Source organism: Podarcis vaucheri (genome assembly GCF_965113315.1).
Source record: "Podarcis vaucheri genome assembly, chromosome: 3".
In the NCBI taxonomy this organism is placed as follows: domain Eukaryota; kingdom Metazoa; phylum Chordata; class Lepidosauria; order Squamata; family Lacertidae; genus Podarcis; species Podarcis vaucheri.
In genome coordinates, this window is record NC_138761.1 from 126,433,756 (window position 1) to 126,460,312 (window position 26,557).

Here is a 26,557-nt window from a genome sequence, read left to right on the forward strand (position 1 = left end):
CTGAGTTGTGTTGATTTTCCAAGTGAGGTCCTCACTAAGGTAAACTCTCAGGAATTTAAAGGAGGAGACTCTCTCCACACAGCCCCCCCCGATATATAATGGGGCAGGTTCCTCTCTCTTCCTCCAGAAGTCCAACACCATCTCCTTTGTCTGGAAATCAGACCTTATGAGGAACAGTTGAAGGAGCTAGGTATGTTTAGCCTGGAAAAGAGACTGAGAAGAGATATGATAGCCATCTTCAAATATCTCAAGAGCTGTCCCATAGAGGAGGGAGCAGGCTTGTTTTCTTTGCTCTGGATGGTAGGACTCAAACCAATGACTCCAAGTTACAAGAAAGAAGATTCTGACTAAACATCAGGAAAAATAGTTGTTTGGCAGTGGAACAGTCTGCCTTGGGTGGTTGTGGACTCTCCTTCCTTGTAGGTTTTTAAGCAGAGGTTGAATGGCTGTCTGTCATGGATGTTTTAGTTGAGATTTTTGCATTGCAGGGGGTTGGACTAGATGACCCCTGGGGTCCCTTCCAACTCTAAAATTCTATGATTTGATTACTTAGCATTTTTTTCCTTGCTTGAAAACAAATTGGTAGGCATTATTTTTTAAAAAGAAGGAAAGAAAGAAATTTCAATTGAAACATATCAGATTACTATTATTTAAATTTCTGCAGTTTCACACTGATTTTTTTATATCTCCCTCAGAATATCCTTAGGTCACACAGTGTTGGACTAGGGACCACTGATTATCAGGTTTCTCTTGGGAGATCACAATGGAACAAAATACATTTTTGTTGTCTTAGTGACCTGATATGAAGCACTCTGAAGCATGGATTTTAGATTCTGCTAGCATCTAGAGTTGCAGCAGCAGCAGAAATTGACTAGTACACAAGGGTCCAAAAAGAGCTTGTGGATGTAATCTCAGAGCCTTTGTCTATAACCCTTGATAATTCTTGGATAACTGGTGAGGTCCCTGCCGACTGGAGGTGGACATACGTTGTCCCCATCTTTAAAAAGGGGGGGGGGGATAAAACCCAGGTAACTACCAACCAGGGAGCTTGAAATCGATTCCAGGAAAGGTCCTAGAAAGGAGAATTCAACAGTCGTCTGTGAGCACTTAGTAAAGAATGTGATTACCAAGACCCAGCATGGGTTTCCTCAAAAACAAGTCATGCCAGAGAACACCCCCCCCTCTCTCTCTTTTGGATGGAGTTACAAGCTTGGTGGATCAGGGAAATGCCGTGGACCTAGTACTGTAAGGCTTGGTTTCAGGAAGGCTTTTGACAAAGTCCCCCATGATATTTTGTGAGGAAGCTGGTAAAATGTTGGTTGAATGAAGAAACTCTTGGCTGGATTTGTAGCTGGTTGACTGACAGAACCCAAAGAGTACTCGTAAATGGTTCTTCATCATTCTGGGGAAAAGTGATAAGTGGGGTGACACAGGGCTCTGTCCTGGGCCCCATGGGCATAGCCAGAATTTTTGTTACAGGGGGCAGGCCAATTGTTTGGGGGGGGGAGCGCAACCTCAGTTTATGTATTTTACTGAATTTTATTGGTGGGGGGCAGCTGCCCCTCTCTGCTCCCCCTTGGCTATGCCCATGCTGGGCCTGTTGTTTTTCAACATCTTTATAAAGTATTTAAATGAAGGGATTGAGGGGATGCTCATCAAATTTGCAGATGACACCAAACTGGGAGGGCTGGCTAATGCTGCAAAAGGCAGAATCATGATTCAAATGACCCTAGCAGATTGAAGACCTGGGCACAAGCTTAACAAAATGAATTTCAGAAGGCACAAACGTAAGGTTCTGTACTTAGGCTGGAAAAACCAGATTGGCAGCTGAATCATGCTCCAAGACTGTTGACTGGACCTTTCCTTGTGCAAACACAAGGGCAACAGGCTGGCTTAGGGAGTTGCAGAGCAAGCCGTAAGAGACACACAAGTCTTTTCTCCAGAACAGGGGCACCAAGTGCCCCCACATTAAGGGGGGTGCAACACGTGATGTGTCATGCCCAGTGGGACATGCTGTGGGGAGGAAGTCGAGCAAAGCAGCGCTATTCTCCTCCTCCTCCTCCTCCTCCTCCTCCTCCTCCTCCTCCTCTCCACCCGATGCCATGTGGGGAGGAGGAGGAGGCAGAGCGTGGTGCTGCTTTGCGCTCCCCCTCATCCTCCCCACAGCATGCGCTGGGGGCGGGATGTGCAGAGGGTGATCTCTGCCCTCGCTGGTCCCAGCCCCCTCCTGGCTCCTGGGCTGGAGCTGGAGCACACGGAGGGCACCTTGCGGTGGCAGGGAGTGCCAGCCCCTTCAATATTGATTCAAATATTGAGGGGGTGGCGCCCCAAGCACCCCCAGTAGCCAGCCTCAGTGCTCCAGAACCTTACCACTTCCCAGCACCTGCCACCTGAGCAGGGGTGGAGGAAGGGGGGTGCGGTAGGTATGGGCCGCCCCGAGTGTCTCCACTGAGGGGTGTGTGTGACAAAATGTCGGATGGCATTCACCGCGGGGCCTGAGACGCATGGCTTGAGCGTGTGCAGGCTCCGCTCTGCCCAAACAGTCCCCCCACTGCCTCCGCTCACCTGTGGGGTGGCTGAGTGGGAGGAGGAAGGCAGACCCCCAAGGCCCCACGGTGCCCCCCATGGGTGCCCCAGTGGCTTCCTCTGCCATTGCAAGGCCAGCCCTGCTAATAAATTAAAACTAATGTTGTTTCCTTTACAATGTTTTAACTGTGAATTATTTTATATCTACAAAAAGAAGAAAAGCTTCTGGCCATTGAAACATGTGATTAATTACTGTAACGCACCCACATTCCCCTTTATTACAGGTGACCACAAGGTGCAGGGCTTTTTTATGCCACCAGTTTTATGGAAGGCCCCATCCATGAATCATTCTCACTTCAGGGCATTTTAATCAGTTTGCCGGATGAGATTTCCTTCTCCTGAGTTTCTTCAGCAAACAGCCTTTTCTAATACAGTATTTGGTTTTATTTATCTATTCCTTTCTATTTTAACTCTGTGCTTTTTTGACTTTTTGCGTTATTTTAATAGTACCTTATCCACAGTTAGCTGCTTTCTACTTCTTGTTGTGTAATAATAAAAGCATGATTTATTTATTTTTAATCATGGTATGTTGTCTGAAATCTGACAGCTGAATTTAGACTCAGCATAGGTGCAGATAACTCTACTGATTTATTTACATGTCTAGCTGATCCACAGGTGGATTTCTCCTAGTGCAAGAGGTGGAGGGTGGAATCTGGACTCTCTTCAATGGGGCAGTGTTCTGAAAACAATGCACACTGGACATGCTCAGAGATTATTCCTTCTTCAAGTTCTCTAATACCAGGACTGAAACCTGAAACAGAGAACAGATTTGAGCACTGGTTTAACTGCATTTTCACTATCTGCCTCTTTACAGTGCTGTAAAACATGTCTGTGTGGGATTGTATATATTCCTTCAGGTTCCCCCCCATTTCCCTAGCTAATAAAGCATATTCATCCCTTAAGTGTTCCTTGTTTTTTAAGAAACCGTCGTAGGACAAAAGCAGTTGTCTGCAGTAACTTTCCATTATTGCAGCAGATGGCAGCCCAACACCATATTTGAAAGTGAAGGTAGAAGGCCTCTTCTCTGCAACATTGCTGCTTGTTCTCTACAGCAGCACTGGCTACAGAAGGATCTGCTTTGCAATCAGGACTACAGTCCATGTAATCAATAAGGCCAAATTGTCAAAAGGTGCAGAAATGCTTAAAATTTGTGACAAGCAGCTTTTTACCCCAAACTTACCCAAGCTCAGCAACATTCAGTGATGAGTGAGAAGTGAGATGGGTGGGTAGAGCAATACTTGATTAATGGTTCAGCAACAGAAGTCTAAAAAGTCTGTGATTCAGCGTACAAGCATAATAATATTTTCTTGTACCAACCAATTATCTAAAGAAGCAAATAATCATGAAACATTACCCCTAGATGGGACCTCTCTGTATACTCCCTCACCCACAAATCCCTGGTGGTATTCTACCTATTTTTGTGTTTGTTGGTTTCTTCAACTGGAAAGTTGGGATTTGTAAAAAGCCCCTGCCTCCTTATTCTTAGCTTAACTCATTACATGTGCCTAATCTTTATTCTCTGGCTAGTTTTCCCCTCAACGTCTGTTGCAAACAGCTAAGCAGACTGTTAAGCCTGTGCACCAGGCTCCTGTGAGTGGAAAATTAAATTTGAAACATTGTTAGAATATTCCACACTTTTTTGTTCATAGGTAGCCTTCAAATTAGGTTCGACTGTAGCCCATGCTGGGTTAGAACTATTGATTACGGTACTTGTCACCCCAGTCTAGGTTTCTGTGACTCAGGTTCAGTTAGGGTGGCCAGACACAAGAGGACAGAGCTTTTGTGCTTTTGTCTGCGATAGACAGTTAGTTCTTTGCTTGTCCTAAATCAAGCTGCCAATCAATTTCATTTATGAACAAGAGTTCCAGTACTGTGAGAACACCACCCCGCCCCCCCCCAATGTTAAAAGTGTGGGATAACTAGTCTAGGATAACCCACGAGATTAAGCTGAAGGGGTTAAAACCATAGAGTAAGCTGTCCTGCCATACTTAGCCTAGGTCTCTCCCCCTCACCTTGGTACACCTCAGTCTGTGTACCTAGAGGTTTTGAGCTGGTTGCTGCAGCTCAGACTCCATGGCTCTTACAAGCCATTCTCGTGTTCCCATACCAAGAATTTAGGAACTTTCATCACTGTAACCTAGCTAGGTTTATTGCCTATGCAGCATTTTCGGAATGCTATATGGAAAAGCATGTGAACCTGACCTTTGGAGAGTTTGTAAGTAAACCATAGTAAACTTAACAAATGTGTGGTCTTTTTCTATGCTAGGGGAAGTAGGAAAATTTGGAAGGGCATATTGTAAAGATCTAACAGCCATGATCACTGCAGATGGTAACAACAGTCACAAAATTAAAAGACGCCTGCTTCTTGGGAGAAAAGCAATGACAAACGTAGACAGCATCTTAAAAAGCAGACACATCACCTTGCTGACAAAGGTCCGTATAGTTAAAGCTATGGTTTTCCCAGTAGTGATATATGGAAGTGAGAGCTGGACCATAAAGAAGGCTGATCGCCGAAGAATTGATGCTTTTCAATTATGGTGCTGGAGGAGACTCTTGAGAGTCCCATGGACTGCAAGAAGATCAAACCTCTCCATTCTGAAGGAACTCAGCCCTGAGTGCTCACTGGAAGGACAGATCGTGAAGCTGAGGCTCCAATACTTTGGCCACCTCATGAGAAGAGAAGACTCCCTGGAAAAGACCCTGATGTTGGGAAAGATGGAGGGCACAAGGAGAAGGGGACGACAGAGGACGAGATGGTTGGACTGTGTTCTCGAAGCTACCAGCATGAGTTTGACCAAACTGCAGGAGGCAGTGGAAGACAGGAGGGCCTGGCGTGCTCTGGTCCATGGGGTCTCGAAGAGTCGGACACGACGAAACAACAACAAACAGCCTATATTTTCATTCTTTACTTTGCTGCATATTTTGTGAATTTAAATCTCTGCTGGGTTTCTCTCACCAAATAGCATCTGCCCCAAACTTGGATCTTGGCAACAAGGGAATTCTCCTGTATTTATACATATTTGTCTTTCATTGTAATTTGCATTGCTAATATCCTGTTTAAGAGAAAATCCAGCCATGGGTATTTGCATAGTAACATCTTGGCGATGCAGTATTTGACAACATTCTTAGTATGAATGGCAATATTATACCTTTAAGATATGTCTCAGGTGCAACCAATTACCTAACTTTGTGTGCTAGCATAACTGAGCTACAGTAGGATTTGGCATTAAAATCAGGGCACCAGGAACTATTTTTTTCAGCGAGGTTTGTATGATCATAAGACTGATAAGCAACAATTATTTATGTGCTTTATTATTTCAAGTGATTAAATTATGACTATAGTAGCTTTTGGAGTATTTTGATATAACTTTTATTGTACTCATGGAATTATTTATATCAGCATAGTCTTATGGTTTAAAAATATTTATAAATGGTATAGTGAACCGATATTATTGTTTTGTGTGCTTGTGTGTTTTGTGTATACAGCAAATACACTGATGAAGGGTTCATTTGGAAACCTATTCAGTCTGGTTTTTGGTCATTAGCACTTGATGCTGAATACACTAATTGAATTTTCAAACTGATCTTTTCATGCATGTTTTTGCTTAGCTTTAATAGCATAAATGGGACGCGGGTGGCGCTGTGGGTTAAACCACAGAGCCTAGGACTTGCCGATCAGAAGGTCGGCGGTTCAAATCCCCGCGATGGGGTGAGCTCCCGTTGCTCAGTCCCTGCTCCTGCCAACCTAGCAGTTTGAAAGCATGTCAAAGTGCAAGTAGATAAATAGGTACCGCTCCGGCGGGAAGGTAAATGGCATTTCCCTGCGCTGCTCTGGTTTGCCAGAAGCGGCTTAGTCCTGCTGGCCACATGACCCGGAAGCTGTATGCCGGCTCCCTCGGCCAATAAAGCGAGATGAGCGCCACCACCCCAGAGTCGGTCACGACTGGACCTAATGGTCAGGGGTCCCCTTACCTTTTAATAGCATAAATGGATCATGTGCCTTCTGCTCATTTTTTATTAGCCCTTTCCAGATGAGCCCTTTCCAAACATTTAGATTTTCAACTGACCGCAGTCTCTAAATCAGTGTTTCCTAAACTTGGGTTTCCAGCTGTTTTTGGACTACAATTCCCATAATCTCTGACCACTGGTCCTACTAACTAGGGATAATTGGAGTTGTGGTCCAAAAACAGCTGGAGATCCAAGTTTAGGAAACACTGATTTGGATAGTATTTAATCACAAATGAAGACGTACCAGTGTGGAACATGACTCTGCTTGGTTGTGTAGACTTCTCTGAAGGATTCTGCCTGCTTTTTAAAGGCTGTTTTTCTTCTAAAAACAGTTCAATATGCATGTTTCATTGTTTTGATGGCAAATCACATTAACTATAAAAGGAGAAGCAGGGTGCATGATTTCACACTTTGTGGTGCAAGATATATTTATTTCATTAATAGCTCAACCCCTGAACTGCTATATCATCCAGATCCACCTGTGGCAAATATCATATATTTGAGCTACATTCAGCCAGGATTGTTATTAAGTTATCTGGTTGCCATTGGTAACTAGAATGTGTGCCCAGCTGATGGGCACTGTATTTTTTGTTCTATAGGATGCACCCGACCATAGGACGTACCTAGTTTTAGAGGGGGAGAAGAAGAAAAAAAATCTCACCCTCTCTGCAAAGCGCCCCTTCAGCAAAGCGGCAGGAGAAACGGAGCCCCTTCCATTTCCCCTGAATTTTTGGAGGGGGGAAAGTGCGTCTTATAGAGCGAAAAATACGGTCAGTCAGAGCTCATCATTCACAGCACACCCCCTAGCCCTTTCGTTGGTAAAAAATCTAGTACTAACTGGACTTATAAGAATAGAGAAGAATAGAGTGGCTGGGAAACCCAGCCAGATGAGTGGGTTTAAATAATAAATTATTATTATTCCTGTTTTATTTTGCAAAGAGCTCTCCGCGGGCATCATTTTTGCCTTGATTACTCAGCCAGTTTAAGACAATTTAGTGGTACTGCATTCTTGGAAGGTGCATTTGCTGCAGAGCCCTTAGGAGAAAACAACTGGGAAACTGCTTTTGCATTAGATTTATTAGACGATTTTGCAAGGCTGCTTATAGGTAGGATCTACGAAGGGGAGTCAAGGGTAAAAAGGATTCTATGCAACTGTAGCCATGATTTTTCTGTGTGTCCCTTTGTGTTCCTTGAAAGTTAAAACATAGTGGGGGGAAAAGTTCCCACATTTATTTATTTATTTATTGCTTTGGTTTGAACGTAATTCCAGTGCAGCTGTTTTTTACTCATTTTCTGAAGTCACAGAAATGTTTGGAAAAAACAGAAGTGGGTTTTGACTTGTATTCACTGCAACTCTAAGTAAGTGCCCTGTTAGTGAAAGGGTTGACTCTTGCTCAGTGGGACTTTCCTCCCTGAAGGGAAGCTTGCTTGCTTAGTGCTGCATGGGATACAAGCCTAAAAACTTATGTAGGCCAGCTCCTATTGGCTTGTTTTTGGGAAGGCTGGGGACTCTTGTGAACTTTCTGGCAAGGCTACTCACATGATTTCTAGCCACATCTTAAATACTTTGAATGCAAATATATTGCAATGCAGAAATCTTATGTGTTATTCAGATAGGCCTTTGCTATTTGAATTCGTTTTACCAACCAGTACAGTGGTGCCTCGGGTTAAGAACTTAATTCGTTATGGAGGTCCGTTCCTAACCTGAAACTGTTCTTAACCTGAGGTACCAACTTTAGCTAATGGGGCCTCCCGTTGCCGCACGATTTCTGTTGTCATCCTGAAGCAAAGTTCTTAACCCGAGGTACTACTTCTGGGTTAGTGGAGTCTGTAACCTGAAGCAACTGTAACCTGAGGTACCACTGTATTTATTGATACTGTAATTGTGTATGATGTATACTACCTTGCTATATTTTTGTGAATGTGTGGTTTATAAATATTGAAATACATGCTTGCATACATACATATGCACAGAGATGAATTTGTATTGCAACATGGCAATAATCATCCCAGGTTATATTTTTCTTCCCATAAAATGCTGTAATACAGACACCTCAAGTAATTTCCATTTTAGGGAGGGAAAATGAATTGACTATGGCCTTTTGCAATGGTACAGTATGTATGAACATGTACAAAAATACATCTCCATGGTATCCTAATGTGCTCCAGTATCCGTTCCTAATCTAATGTACAGAACCTGCCTAACTCACTTCCTGGCTCTCTTTTGTTTCTCCCAGTAGAGGAAGAAAACTGAACACCTTGTATACCTTGGTGTTTTCTTTTTTATTTAAATAAGCATAAACCCTTCAGTGTTGCAAATGCAAAAAACAAGGCAACAAAAAACAAACCAAATACATAATATATAACATGGAGGGAGAAAAGAACTTCATTGAGGGCAAATTGCATATTCCAAGTATCAGGTAAATGTTATGTGACCAGTTCATTTTGTTACAGTTCTACCAGACAGAGAAAGAGAAAGAAAAAACAAGGATTTTATCAAGTAATCCAACATGTAGTTAAGCACTTCAAAAAGCACATCAATTTAATTTGCTTTAGTTATGTTTTAAAACCTGCTGCTTTTCTACCAACTCAATATTGATTTAGTCTTTTACAAAATAAAGAAAGCTCATCTATCATATTCCTATCTCCTACTCTTTCCTGATCCAGAACTAATCTACACATCCAGTCAATGGATGCAACACACAACTACCATGCTACTCTATCCAAGTCACCTAGGATAATTTTTCATAGCAAAGATAAATAGAAAAAGGAGTTACTATACATGTTGCTCCATCTTACATGTTTGTATCCAAGCTGTAAACTCATATCCTTTTGAACTGATCACTTTCACCCCTCAATTATATACTTTTTAAAAAGACAAATTTTAGATATTAAAGGCATGTTATTCAAATCATTTACATTGAAGGCAAAGAATGTTATCTTTTCCATCTCAAAAATGATGGGCTAGGAACTACCTTCAGTCTGCTCCAGCTATCCACCACCAATCTTTCCTACATAACCAGCCTCATCCATTATCTACAGAGGAATTCACCACTTAAATAATAAGTATTCTTCATCTCAAAGTAAACTGTCAAAGCCCAGAGAATGAAATATAGTTGAATTTAAGACGGCAGTTCATTTGAAATTAGAATCTTTTAGCTTATGTATTTAAATGCAGTTCTCAGATAACACAAGTTAGTCAAGCGGTCCTTGGAAAATAAGTCTGATGTAGCCTTGTTCACCAGAAAGCTGATGTGCGCAGAACGGACAGGCTGCATGGAAAGTGTGGGTACCATGAGGAAGAGGTATTTGGGACCAATAGGCAGTTGTCTTTTCTGAGCACACATGTCCACATGGGCTGAATGCGTGAGTTGGAGGACCGGCATCCACATAAAATCCAGCTTCACATCCAAGCCAGAGCGGCACATAAGGGCCAACAGATCGGCACATGGGGCATTCCCGGTCCTTCCCATCTCTCTCTTCTTTGTTCCCCCAGTTGTGGTAGCCATGGACGTGGCCACAGTTCAGGTAAACCCAGGGTTGCTTTTCATCTACAACGTCTTTCCTCTTCATACTAGGAAAGGCTAGTGTGTTAAAGCCCACAGGGCACTGAGGTCTAGCGGCATTTATTTCCTGTCTTAGAGCTTCCAAGTGCTTCACGGTGGGAGTGCGCGAAAGGCCTTCTGCAGTGCGCCACAGTAACGTTGCTCCACAGAGGTCAATCAACGAACCATCCTGAAGTTGGTTTGTTTCATTTTCAACCTGGAAGAGAACACAAATACAAATTTCACAAACGATGACTTAATACTTAATGACTTACTTAATATTTAAGGCTGAGGCATTTAATTTAAAACAGGCATAGGCAAACTCGGCCCTCCAGATGTTTTGGACTACAGTGGTACCTCAGGTTACAGACGCTTCAGGTTACAGACTCTGCTAACCCAGAAATAGTACCTCAGGTTAAGAACTTTAGGATGAGAACAGAAATCGCGCGGTGGTGGTGCAGCAGCAGCAGCGGGAAGCCCCATTAGCTAAAGTGGTGCCTCGGGTTAAGAACAGTTTCAGGTAAAGAACGGACCTCCAGAAGGAATTAAGTTCTTAACCCGAGGTACCACTGTACAACTCCCACCACCCCTAGCTAACGGGACCTGTGGTCAGGGATAATGGGAGTTGTAGTCCCAAAACATCTGGAGGGCCAAGTTTGCCTATGCCTCATTTAAAAAATAAAAAAGGTAAGGAGACCAGAACACTGTAGCCACATCAGATAACTCGAAACACTGTTCCTTTGAACGGCTTTATAACCATCATTTTGCCAATGATGGCCAACTCAAATTACCAACTATTAACAATTGTTTAGTATCTGAGCCTGAAATAAGAAGTCACAGGGCTGGCCCCTATTCTAGATTAAAGTTCTTTTTGCCAAGATGATGCACAAGAAGGGCTTTGAACTCCTGAAACACACAGTATAAACACTGGCTTTAACTAAGCACAGAAATAAAAGACTGGAGTTAGGAAAATGGAGTTTGTTCTATAACTGGCTACTTGAAGCAACTTCATAACAGAAGAAACAGTTTTGGTTTCAACAGTTCTTTATAAACCCATTGCAGAACAGCCCACAACTGTTTTGTTTTAAAACTGCTTTAAAACTGCATCTTGATTTTATGGATTTTAAAACTGCATCTTGATGGCTAAAACTGGTGGGCCTGCTCCGTTCTGTCAACATTTCCACTGGGGCCTCTCTGGCCTCACCAAAAATGCCCCACCCCGGCCTGGAATTCTACGATGTTTCAGGCAACCAAGTCTAGTCACAATTTATAATTTCCCACAGTGCTTCCAGCATAGCATGAAGCATTTCTCTGTGGTGTTACTGGAAATTTAAAATGCATGATCACTGGCAATATATTTCTTATGAAAGATAACAGGTAGCAATCTAGGTTTCTGCTTGCATTATATAGGATTGTATAAAGTTCTAAGTAGCAGGTACTGAAAAAGGAACTATATTCCAAATTTGAAAGATGGGAGGGAGAATGGGAGGGGGCCGACACTTGGAAAACAAGACAGTAATTGCAAGAGTGTTTGCAAAGAATATCTTTTGTACCTCACCTTTCGTTTCACACAGAAAAGCAATAAATCCAAGGTGCTCATACTAACATAGATCCTCATCCTGCAAATATCTAGTTGTGGATTAGATGCTCGTGGAAATAGGGCAATGTACTCCAAATGTAGCATGACATCTTCACGGACGCTGTTTACAGCTGTCTGGCAAACTTGCTATTTTCTCAGACTTACCATTTTCCCCCTCTGCTGAGCAGATCTTGTTTCCCGAAGACTGAACACATTCCCACAGACAGATATCTCCCTCCATACTCCGGGCTTGGAGTCTTCAGTGAATCCATTGCGCGGATGCATAACAAGAACACCATTTGTGGTTAACCCATCCATTTGCCCATCCAAAGTCTTCCACTTGGCAGCTTTCTCCTTGGGGGAAAACATCAACAAGGCAGCTTTCATTCATTGGTTCTTTGCAGATCAGTTGAAAAGCATGCTAATATGTTAAAACGTGCATTGAGAAGCAGAAGGAAGCAACCCCTTACCCCTAGAAAGATGTTTTTGGAGGAGTCAAAGCCAGCGGCATATATTCTTGCTGTGAAAGGAGGATTTCGTTCACATATGATTCTGCAAGCAAACCTTGAGATAGTGCTCTGAACAGACTGAGTCTCTGAATTGCTCTGGCTTCCGGGAACAGTATCTGTCACTACGAAGTCTATAGGGCTCTCTGTTGATCGTCCAATCTGACAAAAACAAAATGGATAATAGATTTAGATACAAAGCACTCTAGTGAAAGTCAACAATTAATATTTCATCCCTGCCCTAGCTAAGTCTCAAGCATGCTACCCTATCTCAATCATTTGACTTTTAGTGCTTTAGTACTGTAAGGCAGACTCAAAGAACAGCCCCTTGGGATCTTTGGAGCAATGGGAAATAATACTATCCATCTATTCATTGAAGAAAGCACGCAGAAATTTCCAATGCAGGAATTCTAATATGGCTGAGAACTACTGCCAAAAACTGTAGGGGAGGGGAGGTGCCCCCTGAAAAGAGTTCCACTTCAGCAGAAGAACTGGCCTAAGACTGATATCTTGCATCAAAGTTATAGAACAGTAGTATGTATTCTCAAGTTCAAGATTTTTATTTTTATTTTTTGTACTGGGTTGTGAATCCAAAGCTACATTCCAGCAGCAGTTCTTCACTTAATGCCCTTGCTGTGGTGAATCAGAGAGCACATGTATTGTTCAGTCTGAGACCCTGGACACATCCCCGCCACGTGGTTGGGGAAATGGTAGCCTGAAATTAGGAATGTTCTTTCCACATGCATATGGTCAGAACACAGATAAGCTACTCAGCTCAACATGAACACAGACAGCCTCGCACCTTTTTTAATGGCTGAAAACAATGGGTTGCCAGCTGCTCTTGGCTGCAATCCAAGAATCCCCTATTAGGTAAAGCAAGCAACACTTTATCAAAAGCTTCTCCAAAACCAAAACATTAATGCCCCTTAATGGGGGGGGGGGGGGTATTGCAAGGAAGTAGCACAGAAGATTCTCCCCCAGCATAGCTGTTGAGTAGTTACTGAAATGGGTCCAAATGGGTTTTAATGTATCTATGTGGGCTTTATTGTTTTGTTTTGTTGGTTGGTTTGCTTGTTTGTAAGTTACTTTGGGTTGCCTTGGGCAATGAACAGGTTTAATAAATAAATAAAAATAAATTGTTTGAGCAGCTATTGGAACCAGTGCATCTTAAATGTTGTGTTTTTTACCAACCCTCGGTCAAAGTGACAGCCTCATTTCTGTCAAACCCACCCCCATTTCGAAAGCACCAAAGATGGCACTTTTATTTGCCCTGTTTTGAAGTGATCAAGAGCCAACAGGTTCTGCATGTTGGTCCACACCCAAAGGATCACAGGCAAAGTGTTTTGACACCCTCAGCCCGTCATGCTACTGTGATAACCTTTGGCCACTCACCTGGACTGTGGGCCAATTTATGCTATCAAAAGTATCAACATAGGGACAAAAGGAGCTCCTTTAGACTGAGTAAAAGCATTGGTCCACTTAGCTCAGTACTGTCTACACTGGGTGGCAGTGACTCTCCAGTTTCAGACAAATTTGAGACCTTCTGCAAGTCACTGAGATGAAACGCTTCAAGCAGCAATGCTTTTTACAAGGCTGCTGCTTTGTTTCAGGCTATGATATGTTGGAAGGCTTTCCAAAAGATTAAAGTTCCTACAGATAAAAATGGATTATGATGGGGTGAAGGCTGGACTAGAATTCCTTGGTGTGCTCATTTTCTATCTGATTTTCTTGTAGGGGGTCATTTGAGCAACTGCCACTTGCAGGCTGAACTGGTAAATTTCACGGGGGAAGCTTTTCCACTTTGATTCTTCAGACTGTTTATAGTGTGTTTCTTTTGTGTTCCCTGCTTGACAAAAAAAATTCTCACCAGGATCAGGTATGTGGCTTGCCAGTGTATTTCATGAGAATGCATTGACAGCAGCTACTTAATTTTGTGGTCCTGTGACAGGCCAGGGGCTTCTCCGGACACCTCACAGCTCAGCTTTCCTCAACATGGTGTCTTTCAGATGTTTTGGACTACGGCTTCCATCATCCCAGATTATTGGCTGGGGCCAGTGGGGCAACACAACATCTGGAGGCCACCAGCTTGGGGAAATCTGGCACATTGGATAGAGGCTATTACTATGAAGATTCACGCCACAATAGGACAGTTTGAACCGACACAGTACTTTTTGCCCTCTCCCTGCCGCAGCTATTTTTCTTGGATCTGAATTTAAAAGTGCCTGTAGTCCACATTATAACTTACAAAATCTGCAATGTAAAAGTCTTAGGAAGGTAAGACAGAAGAGTAGTATATTTTGGGTGCCATTCTAGTAATAGAATATTAATAGAACTGTGAGCAAAAATCATTAAGTTTAATCCAGATCAGAAATCAGGGGAAAAAATCAAATCTGAAGAGCATTCTCTCTTTAGAAATAGTTCACTGTACCCAGCAAGACAGCTTTTCATTAACGTGTAGTGATTGTTTTCAGCTGAGACAAACTTCAAAATTTGCTTGTGAAGGAAGTTCCTTTATAGAAGGGGGGTGGAGGGTGATACACAAGAAAGGAAGAGAAAGATCAAATTGCATGGCCCTAAAAAATGTTTACTCTGGCGGCCTGCGGAAAAGAAGAGAACAAAGCCCTGATCCCCTGGCTCCTCACAGGGACTTCCTTCCCATCTCCATTAGCCAATAAACCCCCAAAGGTCTTTTCTAGTTTTACTTTTCTCAGGGTTGTTGAGTTGCTGATGTTATTAGCGTTAATGGCCTAGGCAAGCAAAATAAAAAACCTTATTTTTTCATGTTACTGCAACTGTAGCTGCTTCTTTCAACACGAGAACAAGTTCTGATGGCAACAGCAGTGTTAATCCCAGGGTGATCTGTAACTCAAGCACACTTTATATACCTGAAACATGTCTGTGTTGCTGTCATGTGTATATTCAACCACCACTGTTTGAACTCGAGATAAGGTGTAAGATATACTGTGCTGGTCCTTGTTGCTTATTGCCTGTGGGAAAGAAAAAGTGTATTTTTGATTATGATAAACCAGACAGATAAAATAGATTAGCAAGCGCAATTCTTCATCCTAACAAAGCACACTCCTGCTAGAATAAGGCTGGTTTTAAGGCAGAATTTTGAATGGTTAATAGTTAACATTTTAAATGTCTATTGTTTTAATACTGTGTGAACTACATAGAGGACTTTGTTGATAGGGCAATCAAAAAAACACACACAGTTATGATTTTCCAAGTCTCACTATTTCAGATAAGTGTTTTACAGGTCACGTAATGAAACTGCAGTACTCCATCTCAACTTCCTAATGACCTAGGTTAGGAGAGAAGTACTTCAGTATATGATTTCAGCCTAACCAATATGATCATTTAACTTCCACTATTACTGCTAAAAGGTACACGGGTGGCGCTGTGGTCTAAACCACTGAGCCTCTTGGGCTTGCTGATCAGAAGGTCGGTGGTTCGAATCCCCGCGACGGAGTGAGTTCCCGTTGATCAGTCCCTGCTCCTGCCAACCTAGCAGTTCGAAAGCACGTCAAAGTGCAAATAGATAATAGATACCGCTCCGGCGGGAAGGTAAACGTCGTTTCCGTGTGCTGCTCTGGCTCTCCAGAAACGGCTTAGTCATGCTGGCCACATGACCCGGAAGCTGGCTGCGACAAATGCTGGCTCCCTCGGCCTACAGAGCGAGATGAGCGCACAACCCCAGAGTAGTCTGCGACTGGACCTAATGGTCAGAGGTACCTTTACCTTTTTATTACTGCTAAAACCTTCTGATATCTCAAGTTCTCAATATTTGGCCAAGAGCTCTGACATTAAATAATAAATAGTAATGTCACGACTTTCTTAATACATGCTAACTGCATACTTCTCTTTTAATTTAATGCTTATTACCAGCATTTTATCTCACTTACTCACACACATGCAGCCTGCCATGGCAGTGATTCTGCAATATCACCTGACCAATGATATGTCTCAGCATGACCATGACTCTTCTTCCTTTTGTCTGTAATGGAGGCAGCTGATATTTTGGAGCAACCATGGGAAGATGGCCCATACTGTATTCATTTGAACCAGGGCTGGAGAAGCAGAGGCCCCACAGATGCTGTGGGATTCCAATTCCTATCAGCTCCAGCCAGCACAGCCAAAGGTCAGGGACTACAGGAGTTGTAGTCCATCAAGAGCTGGAGCCAAAATTTCCCACCTCTAATGCAAGCCTACTTTCATCGCTACCCACACCTTTTGTCATTGCTGCTGCCATCCAAGAAGACTATGACACACCCCTCTCCTTACACCATGTACCAGAGAAGTGGGCTGGGCTCAGGCTATATTAAATTGCTGTGCATGGCAGCATTCTGCTCCAGCACAGCCAAGCAAAACAAGCAGGAGGTTTGCTTTTGCAGTATAAGGGGTGGAAACACTCTGCTAACCTCAGAGAATTCATCTGCTTCAATGACAGTTAAATCATTATTGTTACTGATTGCTGTTATACTGATCATTGTGGCAGCAGCCTTCAGTCTCTTGATTATTTTTAGGCACTGTATTGTTAAAAATACTTTGATGCAATTTACCTGTTAATATCGCATGTGTTTTTGTGAGCTGCTTTGCATTTTCTCTTTTTAGTGAAAAAGCCAACATGTTAATAAATATTTTAAATAAATGAATGAAGACAAGGGCTATTGGTGGAGAAAGTCCGCATGTACACTCCTCTGCACTATGCTTAACCTTTACTTTGGTTTTCTTGTAATCTTTGAAAACCAACCATTCAAAGAAAGGGTACAAATAGACAGTTCAAACAATGCAGTGCTTTAAAGCCACCTTAGCTCCACCATTCTGAGTATGTTAAGCACATTTCTTGGTTACTTTCTTAAAACAGAAATGAGCACAACCCTAAGTTAACTGAAGATGACACACAGATGAGAGTTCAGACGTACTCAACATCACATACTATACCTCAACGTAGGTTTCAAGGAAGGAAACTAAGGCGCAAAATGAACACTCGAGCCCTTCAAGATCCCATTAAGCAGGATTGCTTCCCAATGATTCTTAAGGACCATCTGCTTTCAGAGTTCCCTATAACATCGAGGAACACTGGACCAAGCTAAAAACATCCTTTACTTCAGCCTGTGAACAAACCACTGGATACCAAACCAAGAAACACCAGGACTGGTTTGATGAGAAGGCCAGTGAGATTGAACACATTATTCACAAGAAAAGGAAGAGCTTTCAGATCTGGCAAAGAGATAGAAACTGTGCCACTAAGAAAAAAAAAAACCTATGCCAATGCTGAGGCTGAGGTTCAAAGAAGAACCAGAGAACTAAAGAACACCTGGTGAATAAAAAAAGCTCAAGAAATCCAGCACTTAGCCAACACTCATGGTGCACAGAGTTTCTTTAAAGCCACACAGACCATCTATGGGCCAATAAATCATGGCACATGTGCCCTATGCTCAGCAGATGATACCACACTTCTAAAAGATAAAAAAGCTATTGCACTGCTCTGGAAAGAACATTACCAGCATCTCCTTAACTACAACTCCCCCGTAGCTGCTGAGGTCTTCCCATAAATTCCGCAAAAACATATTAGAGATGAGCTTGCAGTATCTCCAAATCTGGGATAGTTGTGTACAGCTATTAAGCAAATGAGAAACAACAACGCCAGCGGACCTGATGGGATACCTGCCAAAGTCTTCAAATTTTACATATCACTTGGGAAGAAAGGCAAACTAACGCCAGTGTACTGAAAAAAGCAAAGATCACCAGTGTTGAAGCAATGATTCTTCAACATCAACTTCATTGGACTGGTCATATTGTTTGGATGCCTGATTATTGTCTCCCAAAGCAACTACTCTATTCCAAACTTAAAAATGGAAAGCGAAATACTGGTGGACAACAAAAGTGGTTTAAAGACTCTCTCAAGGCAAATCTAAAAAAAAATGTAGTATAAACACAGACAACTGGGAAACACTGGCCTGCGAGTGCTCCAGTTGGAGAACAGCCTTTACCAAAGGTGTCATGGACTTTGAAGACGCTCAAACTCAGGACAAAAGGGAGAAACATGCTAAGAGGAAGGCATGTTTGGCAAATCCTCACTATGATCAACTCCCACCCAGAAACCTACGTCTCCACTGTGGAAGGGCGTGTGGATCCAGAATTGGCCTCTACAGTCACTTACGGACTCACTGTTAAGACCATGTTTATGACAGACAATCTCACTCAGTTACCAGTGATAGGAAGAAGAAGAAGAAGAAGAAGAAGAAGAAGAAGAAGAAGAAGAAGAAGAGAGAATCTAAGACCGTGAAATCTAACCATCCTGAAGGCCTTGTTCTTGATAGTTTCATAACCTGCTACCCCCTGATGTTGTTGGAGTCCTCCTTCCAGCAGTCACAGGCAACATGGTCAATAGTTAGGGATGATGGGAGTTGTAGCCTAGCTCCTCCACCCAAAAAAGGAGAGTGGCAGGTTCTGCATTCCCTGTTTTAATGAGTGCTGGTGAAGTACTGCAAGGTAAGTCCATTTTGAGCAACTATGGAATGAAATGCTGCTATACTCCCTGCACAAAACCCACCCACCTCCCCTAGCACAGCTTTGGAACACGAAGAACAGAGAAAACAGATTCATAAGAGTGCTCTACACATATTGCCTTTATTTTATTTCTAGACATTCCAGCTCTTTCTGGAGATGCTGTAGAGATACTTCCATCACTACCAGCACAGAGGTATAAAGCATACATTCAGAAGCCAGCATTAGCAGCATCCTGTTGAGTTCACTGAAAGCCTGAAGTCAAGAGATGCTAATTAGGTGCAGGTGTGTCACTTCACAACTATGAATTACAAACCTTTTTTTTAACTGCATGACTGATCTATCCAACAAAACAGACCCAACTGGTCCCACTTACTGCTTCACAACAGATCACATGTTGCTATGGAACAAGCATATTAGTCATGCCTACTGTTAGCCATATGCTGGCCTAGACACCCTGAGTGATTAAGATCCTAAGGATGATTAAGTGTCACAAAGGATGAGACACAAATGGTGATGGCTGACTGAGCTTCCTCCCCCATCCTTCCAGCTATTACCACTGGGGACATGGGGAAGAAAAGTGGGGTTTATCAAAACAGGCCTTTTTACTTAAATACCCTGTGGTGATTAGCAAGTCACTTGGACAAAATGGGAGACGCTAGAAAACAAAAGGAAATAGAAATTTATTCAGTGCAGGTTGGAATAAATTAGCAAAGCACATTAAGCGTGCTATTTGACAGCCTGGAATTGGTGAATATGATGGTAACTTGTTTTGCAAGATAATGCCTGGTTGTCTATAACTGATCAGACACAGACCACTGTGAGATCTTCAAACTAGGGAGCATGAAAGACCCTTCCTCCTTCAAGGACTACATGTACAAAGCAATTCTGACTCTTCCCAGTTCATCTTTCACTCTGTATCTTAGTGAGCTCCTGCCATTTCAGCAGTCAGATCACAGTCAGCTTTCTAAGGAGAATACCAGCACTGTCTGTATCAGGAGTGGGTGGCCCTTTAGGCATTGCAAAACTCTGACTCCCATCAGACTTAACCAAGATTGGGGAGGATGGGAGTGGGAAGTCCCACAGTTTCCTCACTCCTGGTCTATATGCAAAGGAGCCACACTTGCTAAAAGGACCATCAAAGCTCCCTCACTCATGGAGGTTAGTAGGAGTGTCTGAGCAGTAGGGCTGGGTGATATATCATCCCTAACCAATTTGAAGTTCACATTGTGATAATTGTTTCATAATATTTGAGCTGGCAATATATCGCAAATCACAATGTGTGTAAGGGCTAGGTGATATCTGGTTTTCAACATTGTGATAACTAACCAGCTAAACACCGCAACGTTATCAGCAGCTAAACCTCACAATATCACCTACTAAATATTGCAATCCAACACAATGTCTGAATTAAGGATGGAACCATACAGGGGCGAATAGGACAATGTCCTGGCAACTGCTACTACTTAAGGGTCCAAAATGGATAAGCAACAATATTATCAATCATCACTCAGTTTCATCAGCAGGCAAGCAAAAATGCATCCCAATAGGACTTGCCAAGGAGTGTGGTGGAGTCTCCTACTTTGGAGGTCTTTAAGCAGAGGCTTGACAACCATATGTCAGGAGTGCTCTGATGGTGTTTCCTGCTTGGCAGGGGGTTGGACTCGATGGCCCTTGTGGTCTCTTCCAACTCTATGATTCTATGATTCTATGACTTTTGGTTTTGGGCTTGGCTACCAAATGGTGGTATTCAGGATAATCCAAAGTACGGCAATGAATCATAGTGAATACAAATAATCTGGGACTGCCAGACTGCCAGCAGGCCTGCTAGGAGGCAGAAGCAGCAGTGGCAGAAACAGTCTGCCGTGACCGCGGTATGTGTCAGCAGTAGCAGCGACAACCTGCAAGGCCTCGCGGTGGTGGCACAATCAGTGGTGGCGAGTTCTCATGGAGGCGATGGGAGGGGGCAGCAGTAGCAGTGGCATCCTGGAAGGCCTCGCAGCGGAGGAACAAGCAGTGGAGACTTGTGAGGCCTCACAGCGGCGCCAGGAGCTGGCGGCAATAGCGGTGGCAGCCTGCTAGGCCTCACGGCGGTGATAGAGACGGCAATGGTAATGGCAGCCTGCAAGGCCTCATGCAACACAAGTAGTGGGGCTTGCAAGGCCTCGCCATGATGGCAAGAAGTGGCAGCGGTCTGCAAGTCCTCCTGGGGCAGTGGGAGGTGGTGGCAGGAGCTGTGGCAGCCTCCCTTAGCAAGGCCTTGCAGGCCACCCCTGCTTCTGCTACTGTCTCCTGCCGCCTTCGGAGGCCTTGCAGGCCGCTACTACTGCCACTGCCATGGCAAGGCCTTGTAGGCCGTCGCCACTTTTGCCACAAGGCCTTGCAGGCCACCACTACTGCCGACACCACGACAAGGCCTCCCAGGCCGCAGCTTCTGCTGCCGACACCCACTGCCACAGCAAAGCTTCGCAGGCTGCTGATTATTGTACCACTGCTGCCAGGCTGCCACTGCTTCTCCCCCTCCCCTGTCATGGCTGATTCTGCCACCACCAGGCTGCTGCCGCAAAGCAGACCTGCTGGCAGTCCGACAGGTGCAGATGATTTGTATTCACTATGAGCACCGTACTTTGGATTGCCCTGAATGCCCCATTTGGTAGCCAAGCCCCAAACCAAAAGTCTCATTTAGATGCGTTTGTTGGCTTGCCCGCTGATGAAAGTGACTATGAGGTGATTGATAATATCATCATTTATCAATTTTAGACTCTTTAGTAGCAGCAGTTGCCAGGACATTTGTCCTGTTTGCCTCTGCGTAGTTCCTTCTTATTTCAGATATTGTGATATATCGATATATTTCCATGTTTAGCTAGTGATATATTGCAATATTGAAAGCCAGTTATCGTCCAGCCCTACTGAGAAGGGTATTTTCTTTAGTGGTCCTCCTCTGGGTGCTCCCCTCCATCTAACTGTACCGCTTGTTTCAGCACCTCATTTCTGGAACGCTCTCCTGGCACCATTACAGTGGTAGTCTGCTAGACAAAGATGACGGGGACAACTACTACTACTACTACTACTTTATTATTAGTACCCTTCCTATCTGACTGGGTTGCCCCAGCCACTCTGGGCGGCTTCCAGCATACTGTATATTAAAACATAGTAAAACATTAAACCTAAAAAGCTTCCCTATACAGGGCTGCCTTCAGATGTCTCTTAAAAGATATATAATTACTCGTCTCCTTGACATCTGATGGGAGGGCATCCCACAGGGAGGGCACCACTACCAAGAAGGTCTTCCATCTCATTCCCTGTAGCTTTACTTCTCGCAGTGTGGGAACCGCCAGAAGGCCCTCCATGCTGGGTCTCAGTGTCCAGGCTGAAAGATGGGGGTGGAGATGCTCCTTCAGGTATACTGGGCCGAGGCCATTTAGGGCTTTAAAGGTCAGCACCAACAATCTGAATTGTGCTCAGAAACGTACTGGGAGCCAGTGAAGATCCTTTAGGGCTGCTCCCAGTCACCAGTCTAGCTGTTGCATTGTGGATTAGTTTAACTTTCCAAGTCACCTTCAAAGCCCCACATGGAGTGCATCGCCACTCTGGTGAGGCAGTGCACAGGCAGGTAGGGTCTCACCTGTGTACCAGACGGAGCTGGTAAACAGCTGCCCTGGACACAGAATTAACCTGTGACTCCATGGACAGCTATGAGTCCAAAATGACTCCCAGAAACAATATTTCTGTCTTGTTGGTATTCAACCTCAATCCGTTGGTGGCCATCACCACCCTTTGTGGAAATGAATTCCAGAGGTTAATTAATGTGCTGTGAAGGACATTCCTTTCTCTGATTCTTCCAGCTTCACTGGATGGCCCCAAGTTGCAGCATCTAAAGAGAGAAAGATTCTCCCTATCCATTCTCTCCAAACCATGCATAATTTTATACACCTCCATCATATTTTCCCATCTTATTCACCTTTTTTTCTAAACTAAAAAGCTTTCTTCACATGCAAATTGCTCCAATCTCTTGATCATTTTGGTTGTCCTTTTCTGCACTTGTGAGATCTTTTTTCAGGCTTGCTGACCAGAAATGAACACAGCAGTCCAAGTCGCAACAAATATTGATATAATGACATTTTGGTACTGGTACTTTTATTTCCTAGCCCTTTTCTTATTATCCCTAACACAGAATTTGCTTTTTCCACAGGTGCTGCTGTATGAGCTATAGTCTGATTAAATAAATAAATAAATCATATTTCCCGCTGGCTGATTATAAAAAGTCATATGCATTACAACATTTATTTTGTGGTGGTCAGCTGAGCTGCTTTCACACCACAGTCCAACGGGGTGGGGTGGGGGCTGCCCAGATAGGAGGGCCTAGGAAAACATGAGCAGCCAGGGAAGGGGAACTACAAGTGGCACAGAAGAGGGAGGGGAAGAGTTCCAGGGGTGGTTACAAGAATTCAAAATTCAGAATTTAAAAACGGTTAAAACAAACTACAGGCACAGAAACAGGGTGGGTCCTGAAAAAAACACATCTCAAGTGCCAAAGGCCAGAGACTGACCAAGCAAGCAAATAAACTACCTGCTAATATTGCCTTATCCTAACCTCAGTACCAGTTTAAACACTGACAGAACCCCTTCAAAATAGGAGGTGCATTGTTGAATTTCCCATACAGTACCCACCACAAGTGTTACATGAATGTGGGAAATAGTGAGCAGAGTTGCTTGAGAAAATGTTTACTCTTAAGAGTGAACGTTTTCAAGAGGCAGAGGTTAAAGCTGTGGATTTTGGCCAGCTTCAGATTCAAATCTCTCCAGGAGTTTCAGACAGGAGCGTTTTCCCAGCACTGCCTGGAGATGCCAAGCATTGAACCCGGGACCTCTACCTCTGAAGCTCACGAGGTGGATCTTAGGACACTCCTGCTCTCAGCCCAACCAACTTTGGCAGGGTGGTTGCAAGGACCGAGTCCAGGATGCACATACATGGACACTTCCATGACTTCAGTGGAGAAGGACAGGATGCAAGTGTAAATAATATTATTGAAAATGTCTTCATTTCCACGAGCAAGATTAGCTTTTTCAGAAGAACTGGCTTTGCATTGGAATACTTCAGTGAACTTAATTATCAGAATTTGCTGCAAGTGCCGCTGCCATATAACGAAACAAATGCTGGCCTTTGGAGACGAAAGCTCATTAGTCAAGCTTACCTTTGCTGCCTGAGGCGTACAGGCAATGTGCACAGTGCTAGGCTTCACCCCATTTGCTTTGGCTCTTTTAAATAAAGCAAATCTGCTTTTTCTTCTTCCTCGATCTCCATTTGGCAGAGAGCCATTGTACCTGTGGGAAAAGGGTGAATGAAGACATTACAGAGGGTATTTGTGGATGGGTTGCCTCTGAATTAATTTGGACATATTATCACAAACCTGTGGAATTAAAGATCTTTTTTTAAAAAAGTGTAGTTTTTTATTATAAAAAGGTTGTGCATCACTCAAGTAGACCTATGCCTTTATGGCTGAAATGAACTGATGTGGGCAAACAAACTGAAGCTTAATCCTGACACGGTGGTCAGTCAGTAGAACGGACTCAGGTCTTGGGGTTTAACCTGTGTTGGATGAGGCTACACTCCCCTTGAAAATGCAGGTGTATAGTATGGGGGATTTTTCTGTATGTGGCCTTGACCCTGGTTGCCCAGGTGTTTGCCGAGGCCAGAAGTGCCTTTGCCCAGCTGAGACTTGGGCACCAACTGTGCGCATCCCTGGAGATGCAGAGCTGGCCATGGCACTAGCTGCATTACATCTGGATTACTGCAATGTTCTATACATGGAGCTGCCTTTGAAGAGTCCATGGCCAAGTTGTTAAAATTGAGCATGTGCTTTTCAAACCTAAACAGCTGCAGTAGCTTCCAATTTGTTTCCAGTAACAATTCAAAGTGCCGGTGATTCCCTTTAAAATCCTTAATGGTTTAAGACTGGGATATCTGAAGGTCCTCCTTCTCTCCTGTATAACATGATCACCATCAAAGGCCCTTCTGTGTGACCCAGAATCCCTTCCAGTATCCTTGGTCAGGACTAAAAAGAGGGGCTCCCCCCTCCCTGTGGCTGAAATTCCCTCCCAAGAAAGAACACCTTATCGTCTCTTTAATGGCGTTCTGAAAGCTAGTAAAAACCTTCCTTTTTAAGAAGGCATTCGGTTTGTAACTGATTGTTTGCCAAATGAATGGGCAGTGGAAGCAGGGCTGGTGGAGCTATCTTGGCTACTTAGAATCATAGAATGGTAGAGTTGGAAGGGGTCACGAGGGTCATCTAGTCCAGCCCCCTGCAATGCAGGAATCCTTTGCCCAACATGGGGATCGAACCCACGACCCTGAGATTAAGAGTCTCCTGCTCAACCCAAAATAAAAGTCTTTGTATATTTGGAATAATTTTTACTGCTGCTGTATTACTGATACTTGGCTGTTTAGTGCTATTTACCTACTGTTGCTTTAGTGTTTTAATTATTTTGTAACTGATTTTTAAATTGTTAATTTATAGTATGCTTTTTTTTTGTTACGACTACTTGTGCATTTGAATGATAGGGGTGCAAATGATTTAAATATATACATATAAAACATCCCTAGAGATAGTATTACAAGTCCTTCTAAAAATCATTGCAGAAATGTAAAATTAATGTGAAACTGTCAACTCAGATACACTGAAGGGTAGCCTATAAGAACAGGTGCTCTCTCTTGCTAACAGGCCTGTTACTTATAGCCTAATGTACCATAAACCAAATACCTTCATAATAAATGACACAATACAGCCAACATTAAGCCCTATTGATTTCAGTGAGCAGCTTACATATATGTTAAATCTCTCCTGCTGGAACTGATGGAGCTTAGAAATGTTTAGTGGTGGTTGGATCATGTCCAAAGTCATGAACGACAGTAAGACCATGAGAGCATATCCTAACTAACCATGTCGTCCAACATTAGTATGATGGCTTTAGCATGAAGTCAGGGTGCAAGAAGAAAATGGCAGTGGAAATAATCTTCACAGGTCCAGATTGCATTGCATACAGTGACAAGCAAAACTGCTTTTCTTCACAGAGTTAAATACATATTCACTGGGTCTCATTTTAATAAGAAATACTTACCCCAATACAATCAGTTCACCATATTTCACTGGTGCTTTTGACGGATGGTTTTCTTGATCAGGCGAAAACATGAGCCTAGTTAGTTCCTTTATCTCAAAGTCCACTTCTCTGATCAAGAACCTTGGCAAACCTTTTTCATTATTTCCTGAGGAGAGTGGAGAAGTTAAGACATAAATTGGAGTGGCTTAGGAGAAATTAGTTTCACCTATCAGTTTTGCCAAGCACTGCAGACTGACCAACAGTATATTGTTCACCTTCCAGGCCTACTTCATTCATTACAGGAGCTATAGGGTGCCCTTTTTTATTTGCTCAGCTTTTCTCTGTGGGTTGAAAACTAACTAGAGTCATGTACGGTGGTACCTCTGGTTGCGAACAAGATCCGTTCCGGAGGCCCGTCCGCAACGTGAAAAGCCCACAACCTGAAGTGCTGTATCTGCACAGATACGCGGCATGATTTGGTGCTTGTGCACATGTGTGAAGCGCGATTTAGCACTACTGCACATGTGCGAGCGTCGAAACCCGGAAGTAACTTTCCGGTACTTCTGGGTCACTGCAGGATGCAACCTGAAGAAACGTAACATGAGGTATGACTGTATTACAAAAAGAAATGACAACAACTAGCTTTCTTTCATCTGCTGTTGAGCCCACTTGTGCAAAACGGATCCTGTATATTGCCCAAGCCTCCCATTCACAGGTTGCCT

General features: G+C 43.4%; 1 protein-coding gene across 2 annotated transcripts in view; it reads right to left on the bottom strand.

Annotated features, from left to right (window-relative positions):
• Window positions 1–8,957: 8,957 nt before the first annotated feature.
• PELI1 (pellino E3 ubiquitin protein ligase 1) overlaps window positions 8,958–26,557 on the bottom strand; it is a 66,032-nt gene continuing 48,432 nt past the window's right edge. For both annotated transcript variants that reach the window (XM_082215800.1, XM_082215799.1), the window contains exons 2-7: window positions 25,857–26,001; window positions 23,933–24,062; window positions 15,110–15,211; window positions 12,189–12,386; window positions 11,884–12,072; window positions 8,958–10,356 (exon numbers count right to left, since the gene is read on the bottom strand). In XM_082215800.1, the coding sequence (XP_082071926.1) occupies window positions 9,790–10,356; window positions 11,884–12,072; window positions 12,189–12,386; window positions 15,110–15,211; window positions 23,933–24,062; window positions 25,857–25,927 (1,257 nt within the window). In that variant the 5' untranslated portion in view covers window positions 25,928–26,001 and the 3' untranslated portion in view covers window positions 8,958–9,789. The remainder of the gene's footprint in view (window positions 10,357–11,883; window positions 12,073–12,188; window positions 12,387–15,109; window positions 15,212–23,932; window positions 24,063–25,856; window positions 26,002–26,557) is intronic.